Below are 24,796 nucleotides of genomic sequence, written 5' to 3'. Positions count from 1 at the left end.
TTGCAAACAGGATGCATGTTTTGGAATATTTTTTATTCTGTACAGGCTTCCTTCTTTTCCCTCTGTCATTTAGGTTAGTATTGCGGAGTAACTACAATGTTGTTGATCCAATCTCAGTTTTCTCCTATCACAGCCATTAAACTCTGTAACTGTTTTAAAGTCACCATTGGCTTCATGGTGAAATCCCTGAGCAGTTTCCTTCCTCTCCGGCAACCGAGTTAGGAAGGACGCTTGTATCTTTGTAGTGACTGGGTGTATTATACACCATCCAAAGCCTAATAATAACTTCACCATGCTCAAAGGGATATTCAATGGTTGCTTTTTTGTTTTTACCCATCTACCAATAGGTGCCCTTTTTGCGAGGCATTGGAAAACCTCCCTGGTCTTTGTAGTTTAATCTTTGTTTGAAATTAATTTCTCGACTGAGGGACCTTACAGATAATTGTATGTGCGGAGTACAGCGAAGAGGTAGTCATTCAAAAATCATGTTATTAAACACTAGTATTGCACACAGAGTGAGTCTATGCAACTTATTATGTGACTTGTTAAGCAAATGTTCACTTATTGACTCAAGACATTTCAGCTTTTCATTTGTAATGAATTTGTATACATAGCTCCACAGGCTGCTTTAACTAATCAGTATTGAGGATATGTCCTCCTTGTAGATCCCTCCCTCCTCCAGTACAAAGTGCCTGTGATGGTGTCCCAAATCTTTATTTTGATTTAACCTTTATTTAACTAGGCAAGTCAGTTAAGAACAAATTCTTATTTACAATGACGGTCTACCCCGGCCAAACCCGGCCGACGCTGGGCCAATTGTGCGTCGCCCTATGGGACTCCCAATCACAGCCGGATGTGATACCGCCTGAATTCAAACCAGGGACTGTAGTGACACCTCTTGCACTGAGATGCAGTGCCTTAGACCGCTGCGCCACTCGGGAGCACCCTATTGTCTATATAGTGCACTACTTTTGAGCAGAGCCCTATTGTTCCTGGTCAAATGTAGTGCACTAAATAGAGTGCCATTTGGGACGGTAACCCTGTGAGACAAGTGATGATTCACTAGTCTCAGACATATGGGAGGGAGTGGACCAGTTTCCACCAAAACAAACACCCTGGGGACCAATATTTCCCTGACACGGAACCTGGTGCGTATTTCCCCAATTCATTGAGGCAGTAAGGTCTTCAAGATGACAATGCTCTCCACTCTTAGTGGTAAGCCATTAACAAAAATAGGGAATTAATATAGGGAACTAAGCAAAAGGCTCATGTAAATATGGAGAGAGCACGCCAATCCAATCATTTATCAATTTTAAACCTATAAGAACACATTATCGCTTGCAGCACTCGATGTAAATCGGAGGCAACTGTGACATGCTTTTCCCAGTAATCTCTCCACTGTTCAATTATGTATAGGCATGTTGACCCTATCAAAAAATAAATTATTGACAGGTTGACAATACCCTGCGTCATCCCAGAGGCCTCAGCACAGCTGTCTGTGGTTATCTCTAGTGAACACACTCCATACCATGGTTTAAAACACCAGTGCAGTCTGAACTGAATTCTCACTGCTGCTGATATTACCATAGACATTTAATCATGGACAAATTGTGCCAGATAAGTTGCTTTTCCTAAGAGGTAGGAAGGTTAATAGAAAGGAAAAGTTCCATGAGGAGCACTTAGTGACAGTACATTCTCAGCTTACTACTTCAACTCACTGGCTGTCTTTAGTCTGTGACCAAATCTGAGCTTCTCCCCTCCACTGTCCTCACCCCTGCCCTGCCCTCTCCGCTCTCCACTCCCCCATTCCTCTCTCCTCTCTCCATTCCGCTCCTTCTTCTCTCCTCTTCTCCTCTGAGCTTTCCTCCCTCCTCCCAGTCTGGTTAACTCAAGGGCATTGTAGCGCCTCTTATCTGTGGCTGTGATTCATCAGCCTGTTTGGTAAATAAGAGATGTTATCATCATGGTGCTCTTGGTGGCATTGAAGACCCATGTCCTAATCAATAACATCCAATTCATCATAGATCTGCTGCTTTGATTAGCTTGGCCTAATCCAATACACAATTTGGCTGTCCATTACCAAGGCAGGACAAAGCAGTGTTGAGCATGTTGTTATCAATGGTAGTTATGAGTTTAGTGCTGATATAAAGCTAGTAGGCTATGCAGCAGGCCGGGGCGTGAGGTGAGGACAGGACAATCTCAGGCAGGCTCTTTTAATTGCAAATCCACTCGGGTCTCCTTCTGATGCAGAACCCGTTGGTTTTACAGCCCAGGCAAGGCAACACCGCAGGCGGTTAAGTGCAGGAGATGGTAAAAAAGTTAATAATTGTTCCCCGGATATAGCTTAAAGGCAGAGCGAGGTAAAAAGGATGAACTTTTCTTTTTTAACACCGGGCATTCTTGAATCAGAATCTGTGAAATTGCGTAGTGAGAGAGTGTAGATAATGTGTTAGGTTAAGTACCATGTGGGGAGGCGGTGGCTCCGTCTGGAGGGAGCTCAACGAGCAGACGGTTATCCACTTGAGAATGCAGATGAGCTGAACAAGTATGAACCGAATTAATGAATACAAAACTGCTTTCAAACCCTACATCAGACCTGACCTACTCAGGGTTCAATGACCATACTTCCTTTACAGTAGGAAAACAACACGTTGGCACTATGAAATTAAAAGGATAATATCAAGTTTCTAACCTTATGAAATAAGCAATACGAGCCATTATGGTACTGTTAATAACATGACAACGAATTACCCCATGGGTTTAGTGAGGAACTTTATTGTAGAGTAAACAAACATTAATTCGTCAATAGGTTGTCAGACCCTCTACATATACATATATTTGAACCTCTCATTACAACAACCTTTTTCCTCCAATCCCAGTGCAATGGGTGCCATTCGCATTATTTTGGTAATTTACACACAATTATTAAAATACAGTGCTTGGTTTGGAGCTCACGGTATACAATTAAAAAAAAGAAATAATTGAATTTGATGACAATGATTCCTCATTTAGCAACATACAGTTGAAGTCGGAAGTTTACAAACACTTAGGTTGGAGTCATTAAAACTTGTTTTTCAACCACTCCACAAATGTATTGTTAACAAACTATAGTTTTGGCAAGTCGGTTAAGACATCTACTTTGTGCATGACACAAGTAATTTTTCCAACAATTGTTTACAGACAGATTATTTCACTTATAATTCACTGTATCACAATTCCAGTGGGTCAGAAGTTACCATGCACTAAGTTGACTGTGCCTTTAAACAGCTTGGGAAATTCCAGAAAATGATGTCATGTCTTTAGAAGCTTCTGATAAATGATGTCAATTAGCCTAAGTCAATTGGAGGTGTACCTGTGGATGTATTTCAAGGCCTACCTTCAAACTCAGTGCCTCTTTGCTTGACATCATAGGAAAATCAAAAGAAATCAGCCAAGACGTGAGAAAAAAATTGTAGACCTTCACAAGTCTGGTTCATCCTTGGGAGCAATTTCCAAACGCCTGAAGGTACCACGTTCATCTGTACAATATTAATAAGCAAGTATAAACACCATCGGACCACACAGCCATCATACTGCTCAGGAAGGAGAAGCGTTCTGTCTCCTAGAGATGAACATACTTTGGTGCGAAAAGTGCAATAAATCCCAGAACAACAGCAAAGGACCTTGTGAAGATGCTGGAGGAAACAGGTACAAAAGTATCTACATCCACAGTAAAACGAGTCATATATCAACATAACCTGAAAGGCCACTCAGCAAGGAAGAAGCCACTGCACCAAAACCACCATAAAAAAGACTACAGTTTGCAACTGCACATGGGGACAAAGATCGTACTTTTTGGAGAAATGTCCTCTGGTCTGATGAATCAAAAATAGAACTGTTTGGCCATAATGACCATTGTTATGTTTGGAGAAAAAGGGTGAGGCTTGCAAGCCGAAGAACACCATCCCAACCGTGAAGCACGGGCGTGGCAGCATCATGTTGTGGGGGTGCTTTGCTGCAGGAGGGACTGGTGCATTTCACAAAATAGATGACATCATGAGGACGAAAAATTATGTGGATATATTGAAGCAACATCTCAAGACATCAGTCAGGAAGTTAAAGCTTCGTCACAAACGGGTCTTCCAAATGGAAAATGACCCCAAGCATTCTTTCAAAGTTGTGGCAAAATGGCTTAAGGACAACAAAGTCAAGGATTTGGAGTGGCCACCACAAAGCTCTGACCTCAATCCCATAGAAAATTTGTGGGCAGAACTGAAAAAGTGTGTGTGAGCAAGGAGACCTGCAAACCTGACTCAGTTCCACCAGCTCTGTCATGAGGAATGGGCCAAGATTCACCCAACTTATTGTGGGAAGCTTGTGGAAGGCTACACGAAACGTTTGACCCAAGCTAAACAATTTAACGGCAATGCTACCAAATACTAATTGAGTATGTTAACGTCTGACCCACTGGGAATGTGATGAAGAAATAAAAACTGAAATAAATCATTCTCTCTACTATTATTGACATTTTACATGCTTAAAATAAAGTGGTGATCATAACTGACCTAAGACAGGGAATTTCTACTATGATTAAAATGTCAGGAATTGTGAAAAACTGAGTTGAAAGGTATTTGACTAAGGTTTATGTAAACTTCCGACTTCAACCATATTTTTTGCTCACAGCCCTCCTACCACTTAAAACAGAACATCAGGCACTTCACTTGTTGTTGTTGTTAGATAATGCTCCTTTCTGATCTCTGAAATAAATGAATTAGCCCGCCTCTTGCTAACAACCATTGGACGTAGCATAAAACCAAAACAGTGAACTTTTCCCTAATACATTTCCCATGAACTTTCTGACTCACACAGAGCAAAAATAATCAAAGTTCTGACTTTCATTTCCCCCATTATCAGTCACACAACAATTTCACAGAACAGCAATCACACAATAATGAACTCCCAGAAGCAATTAAACAGGCTTTCCTGCAGAGGGACCTTCATGAATACCAGAAAGACTCCTTCCGCTTTTGAGAAGCCACTAATCAGAGCACATTCCAGACGAGGTGTCACATCAGTTGTGTTCTCCCAGAAAGCCCTTCAGGAAACAGAACTAAAGTGAAGGCTTCTAATCAACACAACCTGCTCTATAGGTTGCATTCAAAATTGCACCCTATTCCCTACATAGTGCACTATGGACCATGGTCAAAAGTAGTGCACTATATAGGAAATAGGGTGCCATTTGTGACACAGACCTAGTCTGTTCTGCACGTCCCTCTCTGACACCAGCCTGATGGGGTTTAATTGGGCTGAACATACCATCTCCTTTATATCACACTACATGATAACTTCAACACAACTTCACAAATTACCTGTTGACATTATGAGGGCAAGTTGGAGTGTTTTTTTCAGGTTTCGGATGACGGATAGAATTATGTAGTAAAAAATATATTAAATGTTTTCGGATATCAGCCTAATTGTTGCTTAACTTTAACTGTCTTTGGAAACTTAAAAAAAGACAACTGCCTATAGACTGAAAAGTATCTGTAGTAACAATATGTTAGCTAAATGTACCTTACTGTATCAAGTCGAAGATTATCTTAATCACAAAATGTCATAATTTAGTTTCCCCAAACAAATATGCAGTGCTGATTGCAAGCCCATGATCCCACACATGGTCACAGTGAATCCAGATTCCCTCTCACTATGCAGAAGTTAGACTGGGAGGCGATAGAAATGATGCATCTTACACAGAGTAAATATTACATTACATTACATAGAACTACAGAAAATAGCATATCTATGGAATTATAGCCCTCAAATTCAACTCTGGACCTAGAAGCCAGTTCCACTGCTTTTTTTTCATTCTTCCCTTCTAATCAGGGACCGGTTCAGACATGGGAAACAATAGGTGCAATTAATTATGAGGTAACAGACTACCAGCAGTACTCCAGTCCAGACCTCCAGGGTAGGATTTGAATACCCTTGGATTATAGGATCTCTATGGATTCTTACCAGTGTTCTGATCCATGTACTCCCGGGACACATGTTCATTCTGGTGCACCCATTCTCCATTACACTTGAAGAAGATCTGCAGGGCGGGCACAGCCCGACAGAGCAGCTTGATTGGGTTGCTCTTGATGATGTAGGCATCTTCTGGCTCCTTCATGAAGTGAGGCAAGGTACCTGGCACCGACGGTAGGGAGTCTGGCAGGATGTCACCTGTGGCTCCTGCAAAGAGAAAGACAGATTGATTGATTGAACTAACCAATACATTTATTTAACTAACCCTTTTTCAGATCAGCAGTTGTCACAAGGTGCTTTACGGATATGCAGCCTAAATCCTCAAAGAGCAACCAATGCAGTGTTCTTCTGGGTAACCATGACTGATATTCAAAACAAAACCCAGCGCTGATAGATATGTTTAGCTCAAAATGTTAGCGAAAAGCTTAAGGAAAGTAATTCAAACTACTCTTCTATGATGTGTCTTAGAATTAAATGATGCCTGGAAAAAAAGTGTCACTGTTAACTTGGGGTCTATAGGAACAATTGATCTTTCAAATACCGAGGCAATACTTTGGATTCACTATTCTCCCCATGTTCATATTGAAAATCTGTAATTCTCTGCGGAGTGACAATGTTTCTCATTCTTCACAAGTTAACATGGTCAGAAAAGAAGAATACAAGGAGAACAATTTAAGCAATTCTCTTCCACTCTAGTCGAAATCAGTCTTTTCAGAGCAATTTGTCGATGAATGTAATCAGAATAGACCACTAAGCAGAGGCATTGGGAGAGGACTGATTACCCGTACTGTGACTGTTGAGCCTGACTGCATCTTATCTCTGCAGCAAACCCTCCTCTTTGTGCGAAGAATGTCTTTGTGAAGATGCCAAAATGCCCAATATGTCCCTACTTTAGCACAATTCATATCAGGTTATTCCTTCAAGTCAGTTCAGAAAGCAGCTGGCACAGGTTTGACTGTCATTCTACCATAGAGCACCTCATAGATTTAATAGAGAGGGAGGGAATCATTGATCTAACAACAAGGCTACACAATATTAGATGGGATTTTAGTTTAAGACAGATCTTGGATGCATTCCCAAATGGCACTGTATTGTATCCCCTTCACAGTATTCCCATTATAGTGCAGTACTCTTGACCAGGGTCCTATGGACTATAAAGGGAATAGGGTGTCATTTTGGGCAAAGTTCTGGACTCTTCATGTGAAGCCTCTAGTTCAGGACAGCCCTCTACTCCTGGGCCCAGAACAGTAAGGAGGAACAGGACGTCATCGCTGAGCAAATCCCAGAATTAAACCTCAATCCCATCAAGGACAATATGTTTAAGCCATTCAGAGCTGTACTGTAAAAGCCCATGAAAGCTATTATGTCCCACCATCAAATCCAATTTTGTCCACTGAAATCTAATCACCCAGCCCCACTTTCTACCACCACCTCCCACAAATGTGGGCATGTCTAACAGACAAATCAATGAACGCTATGGTGCACTCACCAAAAAACAGATTATAGTGTAAACACACATCCAAACTTTGGAGTACAGGACTCAATACATAAGGCCAGATTAGGGTTCATACTTTCAGAAATTACGCTGGACTTTTGGAGATTTTGCAAGGTCATTTTGACAACAATCTCACGATTTGTCGCGCACAGTTTGCCAAGACAATTCTGTCGTTATTGACTGCAGTCATAAAGGCCTTGAGCACTAAATAGGTATTTTATAAATGGAAAAATACAAATGTATAGGTTGCCTTAGTTTTGACAAAGAAATGAATGCATTGAAGTATAAGAGTAAACTCTCAGCAAAACAAATATGTAACTATTCTGTTCTATTCCGTTCTGTCATGTTCAAAAAGCTTGATTTTTTTTTCTTTTTCTTCCACTGCTGTTTTTTTTTTTTACTATTCATATTTTTCAGTCTTCTTTCACATTGTTATGTTGTTGAGTACATGAATGAATCCAAGCATGTATTTTCGCAATGCATAAATACATAATGCTTTTGACCATAGATTTCCTAAACAGACCTAGAAGAGGACCTTAAAAAAATGTAGGTATGAAGGACGGACAGAGACATAAAGAATCAGGCAAGCAGAAAAGAGACACTAACTCGTAATCTTCCCAGATCATTGAGTGACAAATTGAAAATTGTTTCAAGCAGAAGAAGATTAAATTATTTTATTTCTGCTACGGGAGGTGGATTTGAGGGGGAAAGGGATATACAACCTGTATAATTAATTCCTCCAAACCTGAAAGACAGGGTGGCCAATAATGACACATCCTCTGTAAAATAGATTCCAGACAGATTGTTAATTTCTATGTTACAAGCCTTTGCTTTTCTCCTTTTCAGGCAGCCATTTTCTTCTAGCATCAAAAACGAGAACACAATGTGACGAAATCTTTAACTATTTTTACACAGAACATGAGTGGAAAATCCCCAAATTCACTCGTGATATCCCCCCACAGCCTTTTATCTCTTTATCCATGTATCACAACAAGTTGTGAAGTAAATACATGTTGTGTCTATGGATACTGCAAGCTGTGTCCTCATAGAGGGTAGTCTTCCTCAGTTAAACTCTTTCTAGTATGAATGAACTACTCGGTCTGTGGTTGTGTCAAACCAAGCCTATCTTCACTCCTCAGATTAGTTTGCAGGTCATTTTTTGGAATGGTGAGTTATGGCAAAACTATCATAATCCTTTTCATCCACCATTGACAAGTGTATAAAGAATCCCCCTTTTACAGAGATGTGGACTCAAATGTTGCCACTCAACTTCGACGACTCGAAAAGACCCGGGAGACTTGTTTAGATTTCCCCATCCCTAAAAGGCATCACACTCCTCTCATTCTCTAACCTCCTCTCCCATCACCTTCTGATATTAGACAACCAAGCTCCACAGACCTCTCTACGCGCACCCAGTGGGTGGGAGTGGGCAAACACTCGACTCTAATTGGACATTTCTCGATGTCACTCAAACTATCTGTCAACGCTAGCAGAGAAAAAGAGGCGAAGCGAGAGGGTCCACTCCTGTCAAAATCTGTCCGCATGTGAATACAGTGACATGCAGAGCGATAAGCAGAATGATAAGCAGACCGCCTGCCTTCCTGCCTTCGGGACAACAACTTCCAATGTCAAGGGAGGAGACTATCTCATCATTATATATAGTATCTCTGACGCTAATTCGTCAATTGAAAGAGACATTGACTGAGTCTGTAATCATCATGGCATCATCTGGATCGGTTCCCAAAAATCGTTGCATTCGGTTTCAAAGACTATGTGGTGGTGGGGGAAAAAATGGCGGCAGCTTGTAAAACATGTGGGTCCAAAATCATTGATGAAATTGCAAAAACCTCGTCAGACATATGAAGTCCCATAAAGAGAGGTAAGAATTGAATTATTGCTGTGTGAGCTAGCTAGCTAACATGAGGTAATGTTATGGAACTTACTCAAATCAAATCAACGTTTATTTGTCACGTGCGCCGAATACAACAGGTGTAGACCTTACAGTGAAATGCTTACTTACAGGCTACAACCAATAGTGCGAAAAAAAGGTGTGTGTGTGTGTGTGTGTGTGTGTGTGTGTGTGTGTAAGTAAAGAAATAAAACAACAGTAAAAAGACACTTGAAAATAAGAGTAGCAAGGCTAAATACAGACACCGGTTAGTCAGGCTTATTGAGGTAGTATGTACATGTAGGTATGGTTAAAGTGACTATGCATATATGATGAACAGAGTAGCAGTAGCGTAAAAAGAAGGGTTGGCGGGTGGTGGGACACAATGCAGATAGCCCGGTTAGCCAATGTGCGGGAGCACTGGTTGGTCGGACCAATTGAGGTAGTATGTACATGAACGTATAGTTAAAGTGACTATGCATATAAGATAAACAGAGAGTAGCAGCAGCGTAAAAGAGGGGTTGGGGGGGGCACACAATGCATATAGTCCGGGTAACCACTTGGTTACCTGTTCAGGAGTCTTATGGCTTGGGGGTAAAAACTGTTGAGAAGCCTTTTTGTCCTAGACTTGGCACTCCGGTACCGCTTGCCATGCGGTAGCAGAGAGAACAGTCTATGACTGGGGTGGCTGGGGTCTTTGACAATTTTTAGGGCCTTCCTTAGGCGCCGCCTAGTGTAGAGGTCCTGGATGGCAGGCAGCTTTGCCCCAGTGATGTACTGAGCCGTACGCACTACCCTCTGAAGTGCCTTGCGGTCGGAGGCCGAGCAATTGCCGTACCATGCAGTGATGCAACCGGTCAGGATGCTCTCGATGTTGCAGCTGTAAAACCTTTTGAGGATCTCAGGACCCATGCAAAATCTTTTTAGTTTCCTGAGGGGGAATAGGCTTTGTCGTGCCCTCTTCACGACTGTCTTGGTGTGTTTGGACCATTCTAGTTTGTTGTTGATGTGGACACCAAGGAACTTGAAGCTCTCAACCTGCTCCACTACAGCCCCGTCGATGAGAATGGGGGCGTGCTCGGTGCTCCTTTTCCTGTAGTCCATAATCATCTCCTTAGTCTTGGTTACGTTGAGGGATAGGTTGTTATTCTCGCACCACTCGGCCAGGTCTCTGACCTCCTCCCTATAGGCTGTCTCGTCGTTGTCGGTGATCAGGCCTACCACTGTTGTGTCATCTGCAAACTTAATGATGGTGTTGGAGTCGTGCCTGGCCATGCAGTCGTGGGTGAACAGGGAGTAGAGGAGGGGACTGAGCACGCACCCTGGGGAGCTCCAGTGTTGAGGATCAGAGTGGCAGATGTGTTGCTACCTACCCTCACCACCTGGGGGCGGCCCGTCAGGATGTCCAGGATCCAGTTGCAAAGGGAGGTGTTTCGTCCCAGGATTCTTAGCTTAGTGATGAGCTTTGAGGGTACTATGGTGTTGAACGCTGAGCTGTAGTCAATGAATAGCATTCTCACATAGGTGTTCCATTTGTCCAGGTGGGAAAGGGCAGTGTGGAGTGCAATAGAGATTGCATCATCTGTGGATCTGTTTGGGCGGTATGCAAATTGGAGTGGGTCTAGGGTTTCTGGGATAATGGTATTGATGGTATTGATGTGAGCCATTACCAGCCTTTCAAAGCACTTCACGGCTACGGATGTGAGTGCTACGGGTCTGTAGTCATTTAGGCAGGTTACCTTAGTGTTCTTGGGCACAGGGACTATGGTGGTCTGCTTGAAACATGTTGGTATTACAGACTCAATCAGGGACTCGTGTCACTGGGCAGCTCGCGGCTGTGCTTCCCTTTGTAGTCTGTAATAGTTTGCAAGCCCTATCACATCCGACGAGCGTCGGAGCCGGTGTAGTATTATTCAATCTTAGCCCTGTATTGACGCTTTGCCTGTTTGATGGTTCGTCGCAGGGCATAGCGGGATTTCTTGTAAGCTTCCGGGTTAGTCCCGTACCTTGAAAGCGGCAGCTCTACCCTTTAGCTCAGTGTGAATGTTGCCTGTAATCCATGGCTTCTGGTTGGGGTATGTACGTACAGTCACTGTGGGGACGACGTCCTCAATGCACTTATTGATAGAGCCAGTGACTGATGTGGTGTATTCCTCAATGTCATCGGAAGAATACCGGGACATGTTCCAGTCTGTGATAGCAAAACAGTCCTGTAATTTAGCATCTGCTTCATCTGACCACTTTTTTATTGACCGAGTCACTGGTGCTTCCTGCTTTAATTTTTGCTTGTAACGTTAGCTAGATAGCTTGCAATGGCTCCCCTTACCATGTGTCCAAAGTGGACAGCACATTTAGATTGTTATTTTGTTTAACATCCCTATGTAGGCCTACTACTACAACATAAAAAAGATTGTAAATTCAGACAATTACCTACTGATTTATATCAGTTTCCTAAACGTTATGCTCATTCATGAATTCAACAAAAAATTATGGTGAGATGAAAATTTGATAATCTCCATCATATAAAGCAATTTACTAAATTGTATAAGTATTTTATAGCTTTGATGAATACCAGAAAAGGAAGACGATCACCTGTGACCCTCAGCAGCCACACATCTCCCAATTCATAGAGATATGCTCTGTGCAACTGTACAACACAACCATCCACAGTAAAAAGCTATCACCAATTCCATAATGTCACATCTTATTGTGGATTGCAACATACCCCTGTTCATCGTTGAACACGAGCTTTCGTCACTTTTTGGAAAAAATATCTTGGGTATTGTGTAGACTGATACCCCATTTAATTGATCCCCAGTCCTTAGGTAAAGCTGTACAGTGCAATATGAATGTCAATACACACAATAGGCTGACTGGGGAGGTGATTTCACACAGTCACAGTCCCGCGATAAGAGCTGCAATGCTAATATTTGCATAAACTCTTCACAGTTGTGTTTTGTGGGTGTCACCGAGTAGACTCATACCCCATTTCGTTGCTTCACATTCCCACCTTGTTTAACATGATCTAGTATAAATATGGCATGATTCCACCAATTCTAACCTTCTGCATCCCTTTCAAAGAGGTACTTTTTTTCTGAAGGCAATCTGCAAATTCCACTATTGTGACTAATCCTTATTGTGGCTAGCTTCACAACACATAACCCGGTCCGGTTGAGCCTCACAAGCCAGATAAAGCTAGCTGGCTGCTTATAACTTTAGCTTTGGGAAACAGGGCTAGCTATTTATAACTGGCTAGCTATTTATAACTGGCTAGCTATATAACTGGCTAGCTATTTATTTTCATGAACTGAAGTTCAATTTCCATAGGCGAACAACAAGTGGCTACCTAGCTAATACTTACTCACAAGGATTCCTAAATCATTGCTAAGAATAATGAAAATGACTGCAGTTTCCACTGGTCATTGTTTTCAGGCTGGTTGTATTGGTGCTAGCTAGGTAGTTAAATAAAGCTTAAATAAATAAAAAGGTACTAAGCTAAAGCTAGCTACCCCAGAAGTTGCGGTCAAACCAATAATGCTTTATTACCACTGCGGTATTGTAAACACATCGTTCGTTGCTGGTGTTTTCTTGTTTGCAGACTTTTTTTGTACAGCTTTGATAGTGCTGTTGATAGTAGTGGTGGCGCTTGGCTTGCACGTGCAAATTCAGAACACACAAAATTCTATAATAGAACTGTGTTATTTGACGTGTCAAATTAAAAGCTTATTTAATGCATCAAATAGTGTTATTGTCAAAGAGTGTTTTTTGACATGTATCTTTTTTGACACGCAAAAACCAAAATGGAGTTCCATAGTATGTTGTGAAGGTAATAGCAGTGACGCTATTACTGTGTAACTCAGGTAGGCCAACATCTAAAAAATAGCGCACTTGGTAGTATGTACCGGGGCTCAACCAGTCGCGAAAGCCAACATCACCTACGACGACAGTTAATGGTTGATTGTCAAGGGCAATGAATTCCATTATCTTGGCATTAATGGCTTTCGCCTTTGAGCTGTCTAGATGAAATGTTCTTACTCTTTCAAATGACTGCTCAACTTGTTGACTGCTCAATCCATACAGCAGACATTGTGGGGTTGGTTAGGAATGCATGTGTAGCGGCAAATTTTACGTGGCGTCATTACTTCATGTACCTACGTTATATAGGTATGCACGTCAACTTTGACATCGGTTTTGCACATCGGCGTTAAATTAGACATCGGGCCAATACCGATGTTGGCATTTTTAGCTAATATTGGCCGATTCCGATATGTTCTCAGATTATATTGTGCATCCCTAATTACAGCTAGTGGTGGGGATGGGTTGAAGGGGACTAAAATTGTCCGTCCAGCTCTTTCCAAAGCGTCCAAGATTAGCTAATTGCTCCACACTAGCACCACTTTTAAAGAGGCATTTGAAGGTGAGTTTGGAGTGAAGGGAATCCCTGCTGCAGTGAGCACATGCTGGAACTGAGGCAGGTGAGAGAAGTGCTTCATTGCGGCTATCTGAAGTTGTGTCGGATGCTGGAAGAGGTAAGGCATAAGGAATTCAAATTTTAATTGAGAGAGTGGAAACTACTGAAAGAGTTGGGCGACATTCTTCAGCCTTTTGCAGAAGCCACAGGTATTACCCAAGGAGAGAAAGTTGTCACAATCAGTGCAGTGGTTCCTTGCATTCTTTCCCTGCACAATCATCTGGAGACACAGAAACCTCAAGTAAGCTACCACACTGGCCTGGTCTGAAGTCTCCAAGCATCACTGAAGAGGAGATTGATTGGAATCTTCATCAATGTCAAGATGGCCACCCCATCTGGAGATTGCACCCTTCTCAGGCCGTATCTATCTTAAAGCAGGTGTGCTAGATCCATCCTTTTCCCTGATGTGGCTGCAACATCATGTTCTGGTGGATGATGCTATTAAGGACAAGGTGATAAATGGTGAAAGGTGTGTATCTTTTTATTATAAAAAGTTTACCAATAGAGTTAATACTTAGCCTAATTCATTTAAGTTATACAGCATTTTAATTTAAATAGTAAACTACTAATAGCAAGATTAACCTTTTGTTTCTGTCTATATTTGTTCTGTCTATATATATGTAATTCTGCGAGAGACTGGGCAACATGTGGATCCAAACACCACTGCGGACTGTTCTCTTGGAGAGGAGTCAGGGCTGTTTGCAGCATATCAAAAAAGACAACAAAAGAGAAGTATGTGGCACTCCAGCATCTCAGCCACTACCTTGACATTTGCAAAGGACAGAACAACCTTTGGTTCAGGGCTATGAACAGAAACACTCTTCCTTCACTGTTCTGAGTGGAAATGAGGGTCTTGGCAGTGCCTGTATCAAGTGCTCCTGTGGAGCGTGTGTTCAGCCATGGGGGAATCATACTGCGGCCCCATCGCTCACAAATGGGTGATACTGTTGGCCAATTTTATATTTTGTAAATGCAATGCATTGTAAAGCTAAGAGCCCAAAATTATTGTCATTGGTGCCATTTGTATGTTGTGTCTTTGGCTATGCCGGATTAAGTGATATGACATGCTACTCTATAAAATAATTTCTCTGTAATTAATATTACCTGATTAAGCTATTCAGGTAAATGTAATTAACTAGCAAGTCGGGGAACCACGAAATAATGTTTATAGAGCTGTTATCTTCCGAATAAACTCTTAAAGACCTAGTAATCTTTTACATCAGTAGCAGTCAATATTTAATCGTCACCTTATTTAGTCTCATCTGAAAGTTGTAAATTCTTGGTTATCTTCACGAACCCTGGCTAACAAGTTGAATCAGCAATACAAAATGTAGTTTAATTATTTATTTACTAAATACCTAAATAATCACACAGAATTACATCTACACACAATGGATCAAACATTGATTACAAATGATGTCATAAAGGAAAAGGTCCCTAGCGGACGGAACAGATATGACGGCTGGTTACACAAAGAAAGGGGGTTGGGTTTTGAATGAAAGAGCGGGAAGACTGAAGAACAAAAAGATTTTGTGTCTCTATCGGGCCGTGGGCAGCTACTCTATCGTAAATACAGAATCTTATGCATTCTAAATAACCGCCCATTTGGAAAAGGAAAATGCAATAAATATTTACTCTGAGCTGCGCTTCGATCGGTTGGTCGTAGATGGAAGGCCAGGTTGTCCTTTGAAGAATGTCTGGTGGTAGAACGGATACTTGGTAGTACCGTCGTTGTGTGGTAGACAGGTACTCTGTCCGTCCTCTCCTAGCCAACGTCTACAGTTTCTGCGCTAACACAACGGCTAGGAGGTATCACTTCTTCAGTGAATAAGAGTTCAAAGTTCATACCAAGTTGCCATACTTTAAGCTCATGCTATATTCTGGCTGGTATAGTCGAAATTCATCCTTCCGGCGTGTAGGTCGTCACCTTCACATTGAAATTCGATGCTAATTTCGTTAGGTTATTATCTGAGCCCTTTTAACGTAGGACCTTCGTCCTCACGTCCTCGGAACAGGAAGTTGAATTTTCATCAACGGGTTTATATAGTGGTGAAAGAACGGCGTGTTTCATAGTTTACAACCCATGTCTGTTCACTTGGGCCTCTGAGTGAGCAGTGGTGTTCTTATGACAAACCGTTCTCTCATTAAGAAGCTAAAATTACATTTAATCTTTCCACAAATAGTTTCATATTTAAACATTTAAATTGCACAACAATTCCATGTGAATCTTATAACTAGAATGTGTAGATTTTCCAAGATACAGTTTATGTCGTCCTATCATCAGTAATCATGTCTCAGACACCAACTGATCTGACATCATATTCATTAAGTACCAACGCATATTATCAACTGGTTGGATTACTGAAATATGGTTCTGTTTCCCACCTTTTGATGTTCCCAGCATCTCTATGTTAACAAAGGGCTTTTCAAGAGTCAACTCTTATAGAGTAGAGAGAGAGAAACAGGGGGGAATGTATTTATGGGGTCATAAACCTCCCCCAACAGGCCAACATCATGACAAGTAATTGAAAAAAACTTTCTAACATGATCTTTCACTCAAGTTTATTATGTAGTGTACTAGTAGTGTAATTAAAACAGGAAATAAAAAATTGCATTAAAATTGGCATTAAACACCATTGACTTGAGGACTCGAAACCCCAAATTAGGGACTTGTGACTTAACTCAACCTGAGCTGTGGAACTTTGGACTTTACTTGAGACTTGCCCATTATTACTTGGGACTTGACTCAAGACTCAAAGGTTAAGACTTGAGACTTGCTTAGGACTTAAAATGCAGAAAAATGTGTCTAAATATGGTTTTTAATCAAACTATTATGTGGAATATAAATCCATGCAGACACTTAATGGCCAGGGTGTGATATAATGATGTAGCACTGACAAATTCTTCTTCTCCATGCAGTGTACTTCATCTGGTGTAATTTAACAGGAAGCCTTGACTCAAAAGGCCTGGTGAACCCTGTATATGCTTTTGGTTTGAGGGTTCACGTCCATTTCCCACTGCAAACAGCTAACTATGATCCTTGTCCTCTTCTTAATTCCAACACACTTACCGCAGTCAAAGGTAACAGATAAATGGAACGAGGTGACAATGCACGCTCCATAAAGCACCCAGAGTCTCACTTCCTCTCGCTCTCATGATAGATGGTCATTAATATGTGGCTTAATGAAGGCAATGAGTGTGCCGCCAATAAGTCACTTATTTCCTCATTAGGCCTGTACACTTTTACACTGCCTCTTAAAGGGTCCTCACTCTCCTCCTATCGGCTTCCAGTCACTGGGCGGAGGGCAGGCGGCAGGCAAATGCTTTCACCTTGAGCAGAGTAGACCCACTGGGCGCAGACGTTAATTCAATGTTTATTCCATGTTGGTTCAACCTCATTTCATTGAAACGTTGATTCAACCAGTTGGTGCCGGGTGGGGAGCTGCCTGGATGGTGGATGGACGTTAAGGCAGGCAGTGCAGATTAATGCCATGGTGGTTATCTGCATATGGGGAGGTCTGCGGTGTCTGTCGTGGCACAGATGCTGTGCTCATGGACGAGGGGAACAATGGCAATGAGCCAGGGACCTTGTCAATCATAAAGATTTAAATCAACCAACTCTGACACATACCAATGGCATGACAATCACAACTGCATAATGTATGCCTTAGTAAGTTCTGTTCACTTTTCTTTCCAATGCTGTGGGGTGCAGTGAGCGGACTGAGCTTGTACAGGGTGATAAATATGGACGGGGCTATGCCAAGATGGATCATTTACTGAACAGCCAACTGATGTAAAAAGAAAAAAAGGAATCAAACTAGCACTTCTGCTTCTCTGTGAGACCCTTTTGTGTTTGACAGCTTGCCTCTCTCCTGTCAGCAATAAGCGTCCCACAATCAAATGGACAGCAGCAGAAGTGGGCTATCTGTAAATACAACTGCCACCGCAGCACCACTCATTCACTACTCTCCTGGCTGCCTGTCTCCCTTTACTCAGTTGTACATTACTATTTCACAGCTGCCTCCGGGCCCACAGTCTTTTAAACCGCACACTTTTATTCTCACACCCTGAAAACACTAGGGACTTTCTCATGGATTTTTTACAGGGGTGGAGACAGGGAGAGGGCAAGGAAGAATACTGTTAGGCTGTGTGAGTGTAGGTTTTACATGGTGAGCACCCTTTATTGGACTTTGGCAGGAATCCTACTCATTTGAAAGCCGGGAGTGCCAGTCTATTCTGACTGCAAGGCTGTCAGAGGGGAGGGGACGAGACGAGCACAGGAAGGAGAAGAAGGAGTCTGACTGTTCTGTTCTCTGAGCCCCATGTGTGAACTTCAGAGGGTAGAGAGAAGAAAGAGGCGCAAGCAAGTACAGCCCCCCCCCCCCCCCCCCACACAGAATGATCCTACAGAATAACAGCAGAGAAATACTGTAGTCCTGTAGTCATGCTGTCCTTACAGAAATGAAGGCGTATCAAGGGGCCCAACAGTATCTAGCCTGTCTTATGGCCTGTCCTGGAGGATCAGATCCACTGCATGCATAAAGCCCTTTTTACATCAGTAGTTGTCACAAAGTGCTTTACAGATCACTTTTACATGGTCCGATTAGAGCAGTAACTCTTCTGTAAATGAGATGGTGTTATTATTTTCAAACACAGCTTTACTGTAAGACTTTGAAAAGCATTAGATGTATTGTTACTCGTTTAAAAAGGTGAGTAACAGCTGTGTGTGCCACACTCAATAAACCCATAAACCTGCTCGGTGAAAGGTTGACTCAAAGTAATTATAGTTCATAGATCTGGAGCCCCGTCAGTTATGGGGGTGCTGTTGAGTCCTCTCCATGCACCAGAGGCTATGAACCCCTGGGTATGCTGATTGACTGAGACAGACTGTCAGTTATTGACACACTACCTCTGTGCACACATCCCCAGAAAGGCTGGCAGAGAATAAAGAACATAAATACTTCCACCAGAGGCCTGTCTGCGGATGCACCATCTACTTCTGGTCTCTTAAAGTGATCCTTCTCTTAAGCCTGCATAACCCACCCATGCTTAGTTAGCCCCCACTCATTTTCACCTTTCAAGTCCTCACAGAGAGGGAGGGCTGTATCAACAGTTCCATCAAATTAGCATGTTTCAGAATCCCTAGGGAGGGAGGTGGAATGTTCACATAACTTGGTGAGTCTGCCTAGGAGACTGGTACCAGCCTATTATAGTGGTAGTGTTCACATACGAGTCACCAGACCAGATCACAGTGAGGGTTAACTATAGAGGTCCTATCGATCACCACATAATTAGGTCAAATTTTCACTCGTGTATAGAATGATCTGCAGAGCTCTCTGCACCTTTGATGCTCTGATGCCTCTAGGCTAGGGAAGTTTAAATTCTTATTGGAGGACTGCATTGTTGAGTAACGTGTTTGCTTCTTAAATTGCTTGTAGTATTGCATGTTCTACATTTGATACATTGTGTTCATGCAGGGCTCCTTTGAAAAAGAGTCCTTGGTCTCAATGGGAGTCCCTGATAATGTTAAATAAAAAAAATGGTTTGAGGATCATTTTACCCTAAAAAAGGTGGGGACAACACCCTGATTGGATCAGACAATTATAACTGAAAATGAACACGGCTGTCTCTTCCATGGCTTGAAGTGAGAGGAGAAAAATAAGGCCTTAAGGCAAATATCAATTAAAGCTAAAGCTTCTTCATTTTCAATGATACAAATAGATTCAATGTTATCGTTCACTGACACCTGTAAAGAAATGTTGGCATCCAAGCCTGATACTGACAAAACTTTGTCAGGATGAAGACTTTCCCCTGCAAAAGGGATGCATTAATAACTTCAATGATTAGTTTAGCATTTAGTTTCGCATATAAATTACCGAATGTTTATTCATGAACATAGCCGTAGAAAACTAATTGAAAAGCTCAATTTCTGGTCAACTGCTACTCATTTTTGGGTGAAGTTGAGACATCATATCAATGACTGGCAAAAGCCAAGGGGTGGAAAATGGAGAAGAAAACATCAGAATTCCACTCAAAGTTGCTTTAATTAAAATCAATCCTTGCTATTCAGTTACATTTTCAGTCTCATGTTACAAACATGAAGTGTCTTCACTCCTAATCCTCACAATACTGCTGAATCAATCTGGCCTTGTTAGACTTTCGCACCCTAAATAGATTTTGGCGCTGGTAATTCTGATGAATTCGCATTGCACTTGCTTTGCATATTCAGAGGAAAGAAAACAATCTTTCAGCAGTATGGATCGTCTTGTTGCTGAATTGATCCAGCTTTAAAAAAGGGAGCATATCACGAGCTCCTTAGATATAAACATGGTCTCAAGTCTTTATATTGAATACAAAACGCATGTTTATGGAAGAGTAATATGATTGTATAGTAGTCACTACAGTATAACAATGACTTCAATGTTTTACCTTGTGGTGTCTTTGGATTCATGTTTTTCTCCAGATGTTAAAAGTAGGAACTGGCATACGTTCCAAATTGCACTCCATTCCCAATTTAGTGCACTACATAGGGCTCTGGTCAAAAGTAGTGCACTATATAGGTAGTAGGGTGCCATTTGGGAAGAATACATTGGTATTTAAAGCCACACAGTTACAATGACTGGCAATTAATGATGACTAATATGGCGAGTCATCGGCATTGTTCCAGACGTGATTATAAACTCAATGACTGGTGATGGCTTGAGTCAAAGAGAAAACTGTTCCTTGTTAATCCCAATGGTTGGTTGGAGTCTAGACCGGAGGCTGAATGAGTTTGATCACTCTATCAACAATAGCAAAGGCATTACCACAGTTCCTTCCCAGGTACATTTACATTGAAAGACCAGAAACTAATTACAAACTGACTGCATGACAAAGCTCCATTTCTAACTAATTTCGTCTGTCAATCAGAAAAGGAAATGTACCGGTAACTTCAAATGGCTTATTTCTTTCCCTCCCTCCATCTCGCTCTCCCCCCACTATCTCTTTACCATTGAGCCCACTTTCTCTCAGACGGTCTGCCTTGTACTGTCCGGATGTGAAAATCGCCCGCATTGGCTCAGTGGTGGTGAGGTAAATTAAATCTCCAGAGAGGAAGTCCTTGTCGTCGGGCCTGATTTATTTACAAGGTGGCTGATGTCGGATCCAGGGAAATGGCCTATAAACCCTGAGTTGAGGCCGACTCTGACACATCTTATTTAATACCACATCACAGACTACTAAGCCAGCCTCAATGTTTTAAAAGTACTGGTTTAGTCACAGAATTCCCAGACAAATCCTGGGCACTTACAAACCAAAGATGGATAAGCCTCATCTGATCATAGCCCTGAGATGTATTACAGCCATTTCAACCAACTGTTCCCAACAACAGCGGTTTTATTTCATTATGTGTTAAGAATGCAGTGACAGTCTAAGACATTCCAGAAGGTTTATCCAGGAAGCAAACTGTAACATGGCAGTTATGGATTTATATACCATTCAATCTGTGTATGATCTCCTGTATGGTTCATCAGGCATTTTAACAATATCCAAAGCAAATGGTCTGGATTACTAGGCCTATGCAGTAAACACTAGCGACTGAATTATTTCTAAAACAATCCTACAAGAAACTCCAATATACAGTTTCTGATATTCCAATGTATGTCTCCAACACACAGACTCAATACGGTATGTGAAATGCCAATGCACTGTAATGAGGCATTTGCCTTTCAGCTGTCAGATCCATAACATTGCCTTATTAATATATCATTCAGTAATTGATAGAGTGATGTATTGGACCTCTCCTAATATTTCACTTGACCTCTCGCCAAATAGAAGCTGATCATTCCTAACATAACTTCAGTCTGTGGAGAGATAGATTAAGGATGTGAAGTCTGTGCTGTTTCTCCCACGTGACAACAACACCACTGTATGTACCCGAGGCTAAACCTAATAAGAGGAAACTAATGTTAACTATATACACCGCACCTGGGAGTTCTATCCATATAATATATTACATTTTTTATGAGCTCATACATTATACAAGTTCAAACCATTAAACATAAAAATCCACTTTTACATCCAACTCAAGGGGTCTTACAGCCTTGGAGATATTAGAATGCCCCTGATGGCTGCTTCGGAGCGCAATACGTTACACATTATTTCATGCAGTAAGAACACTTAGATTGATTCAAATGTGCATTTCAATGGCACAGGAACAATGTACACTGTTTGTATTCAAATGAAATCAAATGTTATTTGTCACGTGCGCCGAACACAACAGGTGTATACCTTACAGTGAAATGCTTACTTACAAGCCCTTAATTCTTGAGGATAGGGTGCAGAGTTTTCACTTTGGGAAAAATAGCGTGCGCAATTTCAACTTCGTGCTACTCATCCCCAGAATATAAGATATGCATATTATTAGTAGATTTGGATAGAAAACACTCTGAAGTTTCTAAAACTGTTTGAATCATATCTGTAAGTATAACAGAACTTATATTGCAGTCAAAACCCTGAGGACTAACTTTTTTATTGTTAAGTTCCTGTATGTTCAATGAGTTTTCATGGGCACACCAGAATTCTAATTACTATCCACGCAGTTTCTACTGCTTCCACTGGATGTCGCCATTGTATGGAAAAAGGTTAAGGTTTTTCCTTAGTGAACTGAGAAAGATATTGACCCGGAAGTGGAGTGACGTCGTTTGTTTATGTTCGAGAGTTGAGCAAGACTTGAAAAGTACCGTGAGTTTGTTGATATCCTGTATTGAAAACAGATTGACCCGTCTTCAATTTGATCGATTATTAACGTTTACAAATACCTTAAGTTGTATTACAAAAGTACTTTGAAATGTTTTGGCAAAGTTTAGAGGTAATTTTTTAGATATTTTGTCGTGATTTTGCGCAAATTGAACGCTATTTTTCCTGGTACAGCGGCGCCAAATAAATGGACAATTTGGATATATATGGACGGAATTAATCGAACTAAAGGACCATTTGTGATGTTTATGGGACATATTGGAGTGCCAACAAAAGAATCTCGTCAAAGGTAATGCATGTTTTATATTTTATTTCTGCGTTTTGAGTAGCGCCGGCATGGTTGAAATTGTCAAAAAAGAGAGTGTAGCCTCTGTACTATCATCAGATAATTGCATCTTATGCTTTCGCCGAAAAGCCTTTTTGAAATCTGACATGTTGGCTGGATTCACAACGAGTGTAGCTTTAATTTGGTATCTTATATGTGTAATTTAATAAAGTTTGATTTTATAGATTTTTTTTTGAATCTGGCGCTCTACATTTTAACAGGCTGTTGGGACGCTAGCGTCCCGCGATCCCAGAGAGGTTGCCCTTAACCAACAATGCAGTTTTAAGTACAATAAGTGTTAAGTAAAAAATAGATAAGTAAAAAATAAGAAATAAAAGTAACAAATAATTCATTAAATAGCAGCAGTAAAATAACAATATCGAGGCTATATACAGGGGGTACCGGTAGAGAGTCAATGTGCGGGGGCACCGGTTAGTCGAGGTAATTGAGGTAATGCCTACACTACCATTCAAAAGTTTGGGGTCACTTAGAAATGTCCTTGTTTTTTAAAGAAAAGCAAAAAAAATTGTCCATTAAAATAACATCAAATTGATCAGAAATACAGTGTAGACATTGTTAATGTTGTAAATGACTATTGTAGCTGGAAACAGCTGATTTTTAATGGAATATCTACATAGGCGTACAGAGGCCAAGTATCAGCAACCATCACTCCTGTGTTCCAATTGCACGTTGTGTTAGCTAATCCAAGTTTATCATTTTAAAAGGGTCATTGGTCATTAGAAAACCCTTTTGAAATTATGTTAGTACAGCTGAAAACTGTTGTTCTGAATAAAGAAGCAATAAAACTGGCCTTCTTTAGACTAGTTGAGGAGCATCAGCATTTGTGGGTTCGATTACAGTCTCAAAATGGCCAGAAACAAAGAACTTTCTTCTGAAACTCATCAGTCTATTATTGTTCTGAGAAATTAAAGCTATTCCATGCGAGAAATTGCCAAGAAACTGAAGATCTCATACAACGCTGTGTTCTACTCCCTTCACAGAACAGCGCAAACTGGCTCTAACCAGAATAGAAAGAGAAGTGGGAGGCCCTGGTGCACAACTGAGCAAGAGGACAAGTACATTACAGTGCCTAGTTTGAGAAACAGACGCCTCACAAGTCCTCAACTGGCAGCTTCATTAAATAGTACCTGCAAAACACCATCCTCAACGTCAACAATGAAGAGGCGACTCAATGATTCTGGCCTCTAGGCAGAGTTCCTCTGTCCAGTGTCTGTGCTCTTTTGCCCATCTTAATATATATATATTTTTTTGCCAGTCTGAGATATGGCTTTTTCTTTGCAACTCTGCCTTGAAGACCAGCATCCCAGAGTCGACAAAACAGGCAGTGATGCAACCAGTCAGGATGCTCTCGATGGTGCAGATGTAAAACTTTGAGGACCTGAGGACCCATGCCTAATCTTTTCAGTCTCCTGAGGGGGAACAGGTTTTGTCACGACTGTCTTGTTGTGGTTGGACCATGAGAGTTTGTTGGTGATGTGGACACCAAGGAACTTGGAGGGCACGACTGTCTTGTTGTGGTTGGACCATGAGAGTTTGTTGGTGATGTGGACACCAAGGAACTTGAAGCTCTCAACCTGCTCCACTACAACCCCGTCGATGAGAATGGGGGTGTGGTTGGTCCTGCTATTCATGCAGTCCACAGTAATCTCCTTTTTGTGGTCCTGGCACCACACGGTCAGGTTTCTGACCTCCTCCCTATAGGCTGTCTCATTGTTGTCGGTGATCAAGCCTACCACTGTTGTGTCATCAGCAAACTTAATGATGGTGTTGGAGTCGTGCCTGGCTATGCAGTCATGAGTGAACAGGGAGTACAGGAGGGGACTGAGCACGCACCCCTGAGGGGCCCCCGTGTTGAGGATC

The 24,796-nt window shown here is 41.5% G+C and overlaps 1 protein-coding gene across 6 annotated transcripts in view; it reads right to left on the bottom strand.

The window, feature by feature from the left end:
* The window catches only part of LOC139545141 (netrin receptor UNC5D-like), a 240,953-nt gene that overhangs the window by 76,698 nt on the left and 139,459 nt on the right, over window positions 1-24,796 (bottom strand). For all 6 annotated transcript variants that reach the window (XM_071352570.1, XM_071352573.1, XM_071352572.1 and 3 more), the window contains exon 2: window positions 5,992-6,207. In XM_071352570.1, the coding sequence (XP_071208671.1) occupies window positions 5,992-6,207 (216 nt within the window). The remainder of the gene's footprint in view (window positions 1-5,991; window positions 6,208-24,796) is intronic.

The sequence above is a fragment of the Salvelinus alpinus genome, chromosome 19, assembly GCF_045679555.1.
Source record: "Salvelinus alpinus chromosome 19, SLU_Salpinus.1, whole genome shotgun sequence".
In the NCBI taxonomy this organism is placed as follows: Eukaryota; Metazoa; Chordata; class Actinopteri; order Salmoniformes; family Salmonidae; genus Salvelinus; species Salvelinus alpinus.
Note: the sequence above shows the minus strand (reverse complement) of the source record. Positions and strands in the feature narration are given on the sequence as shown.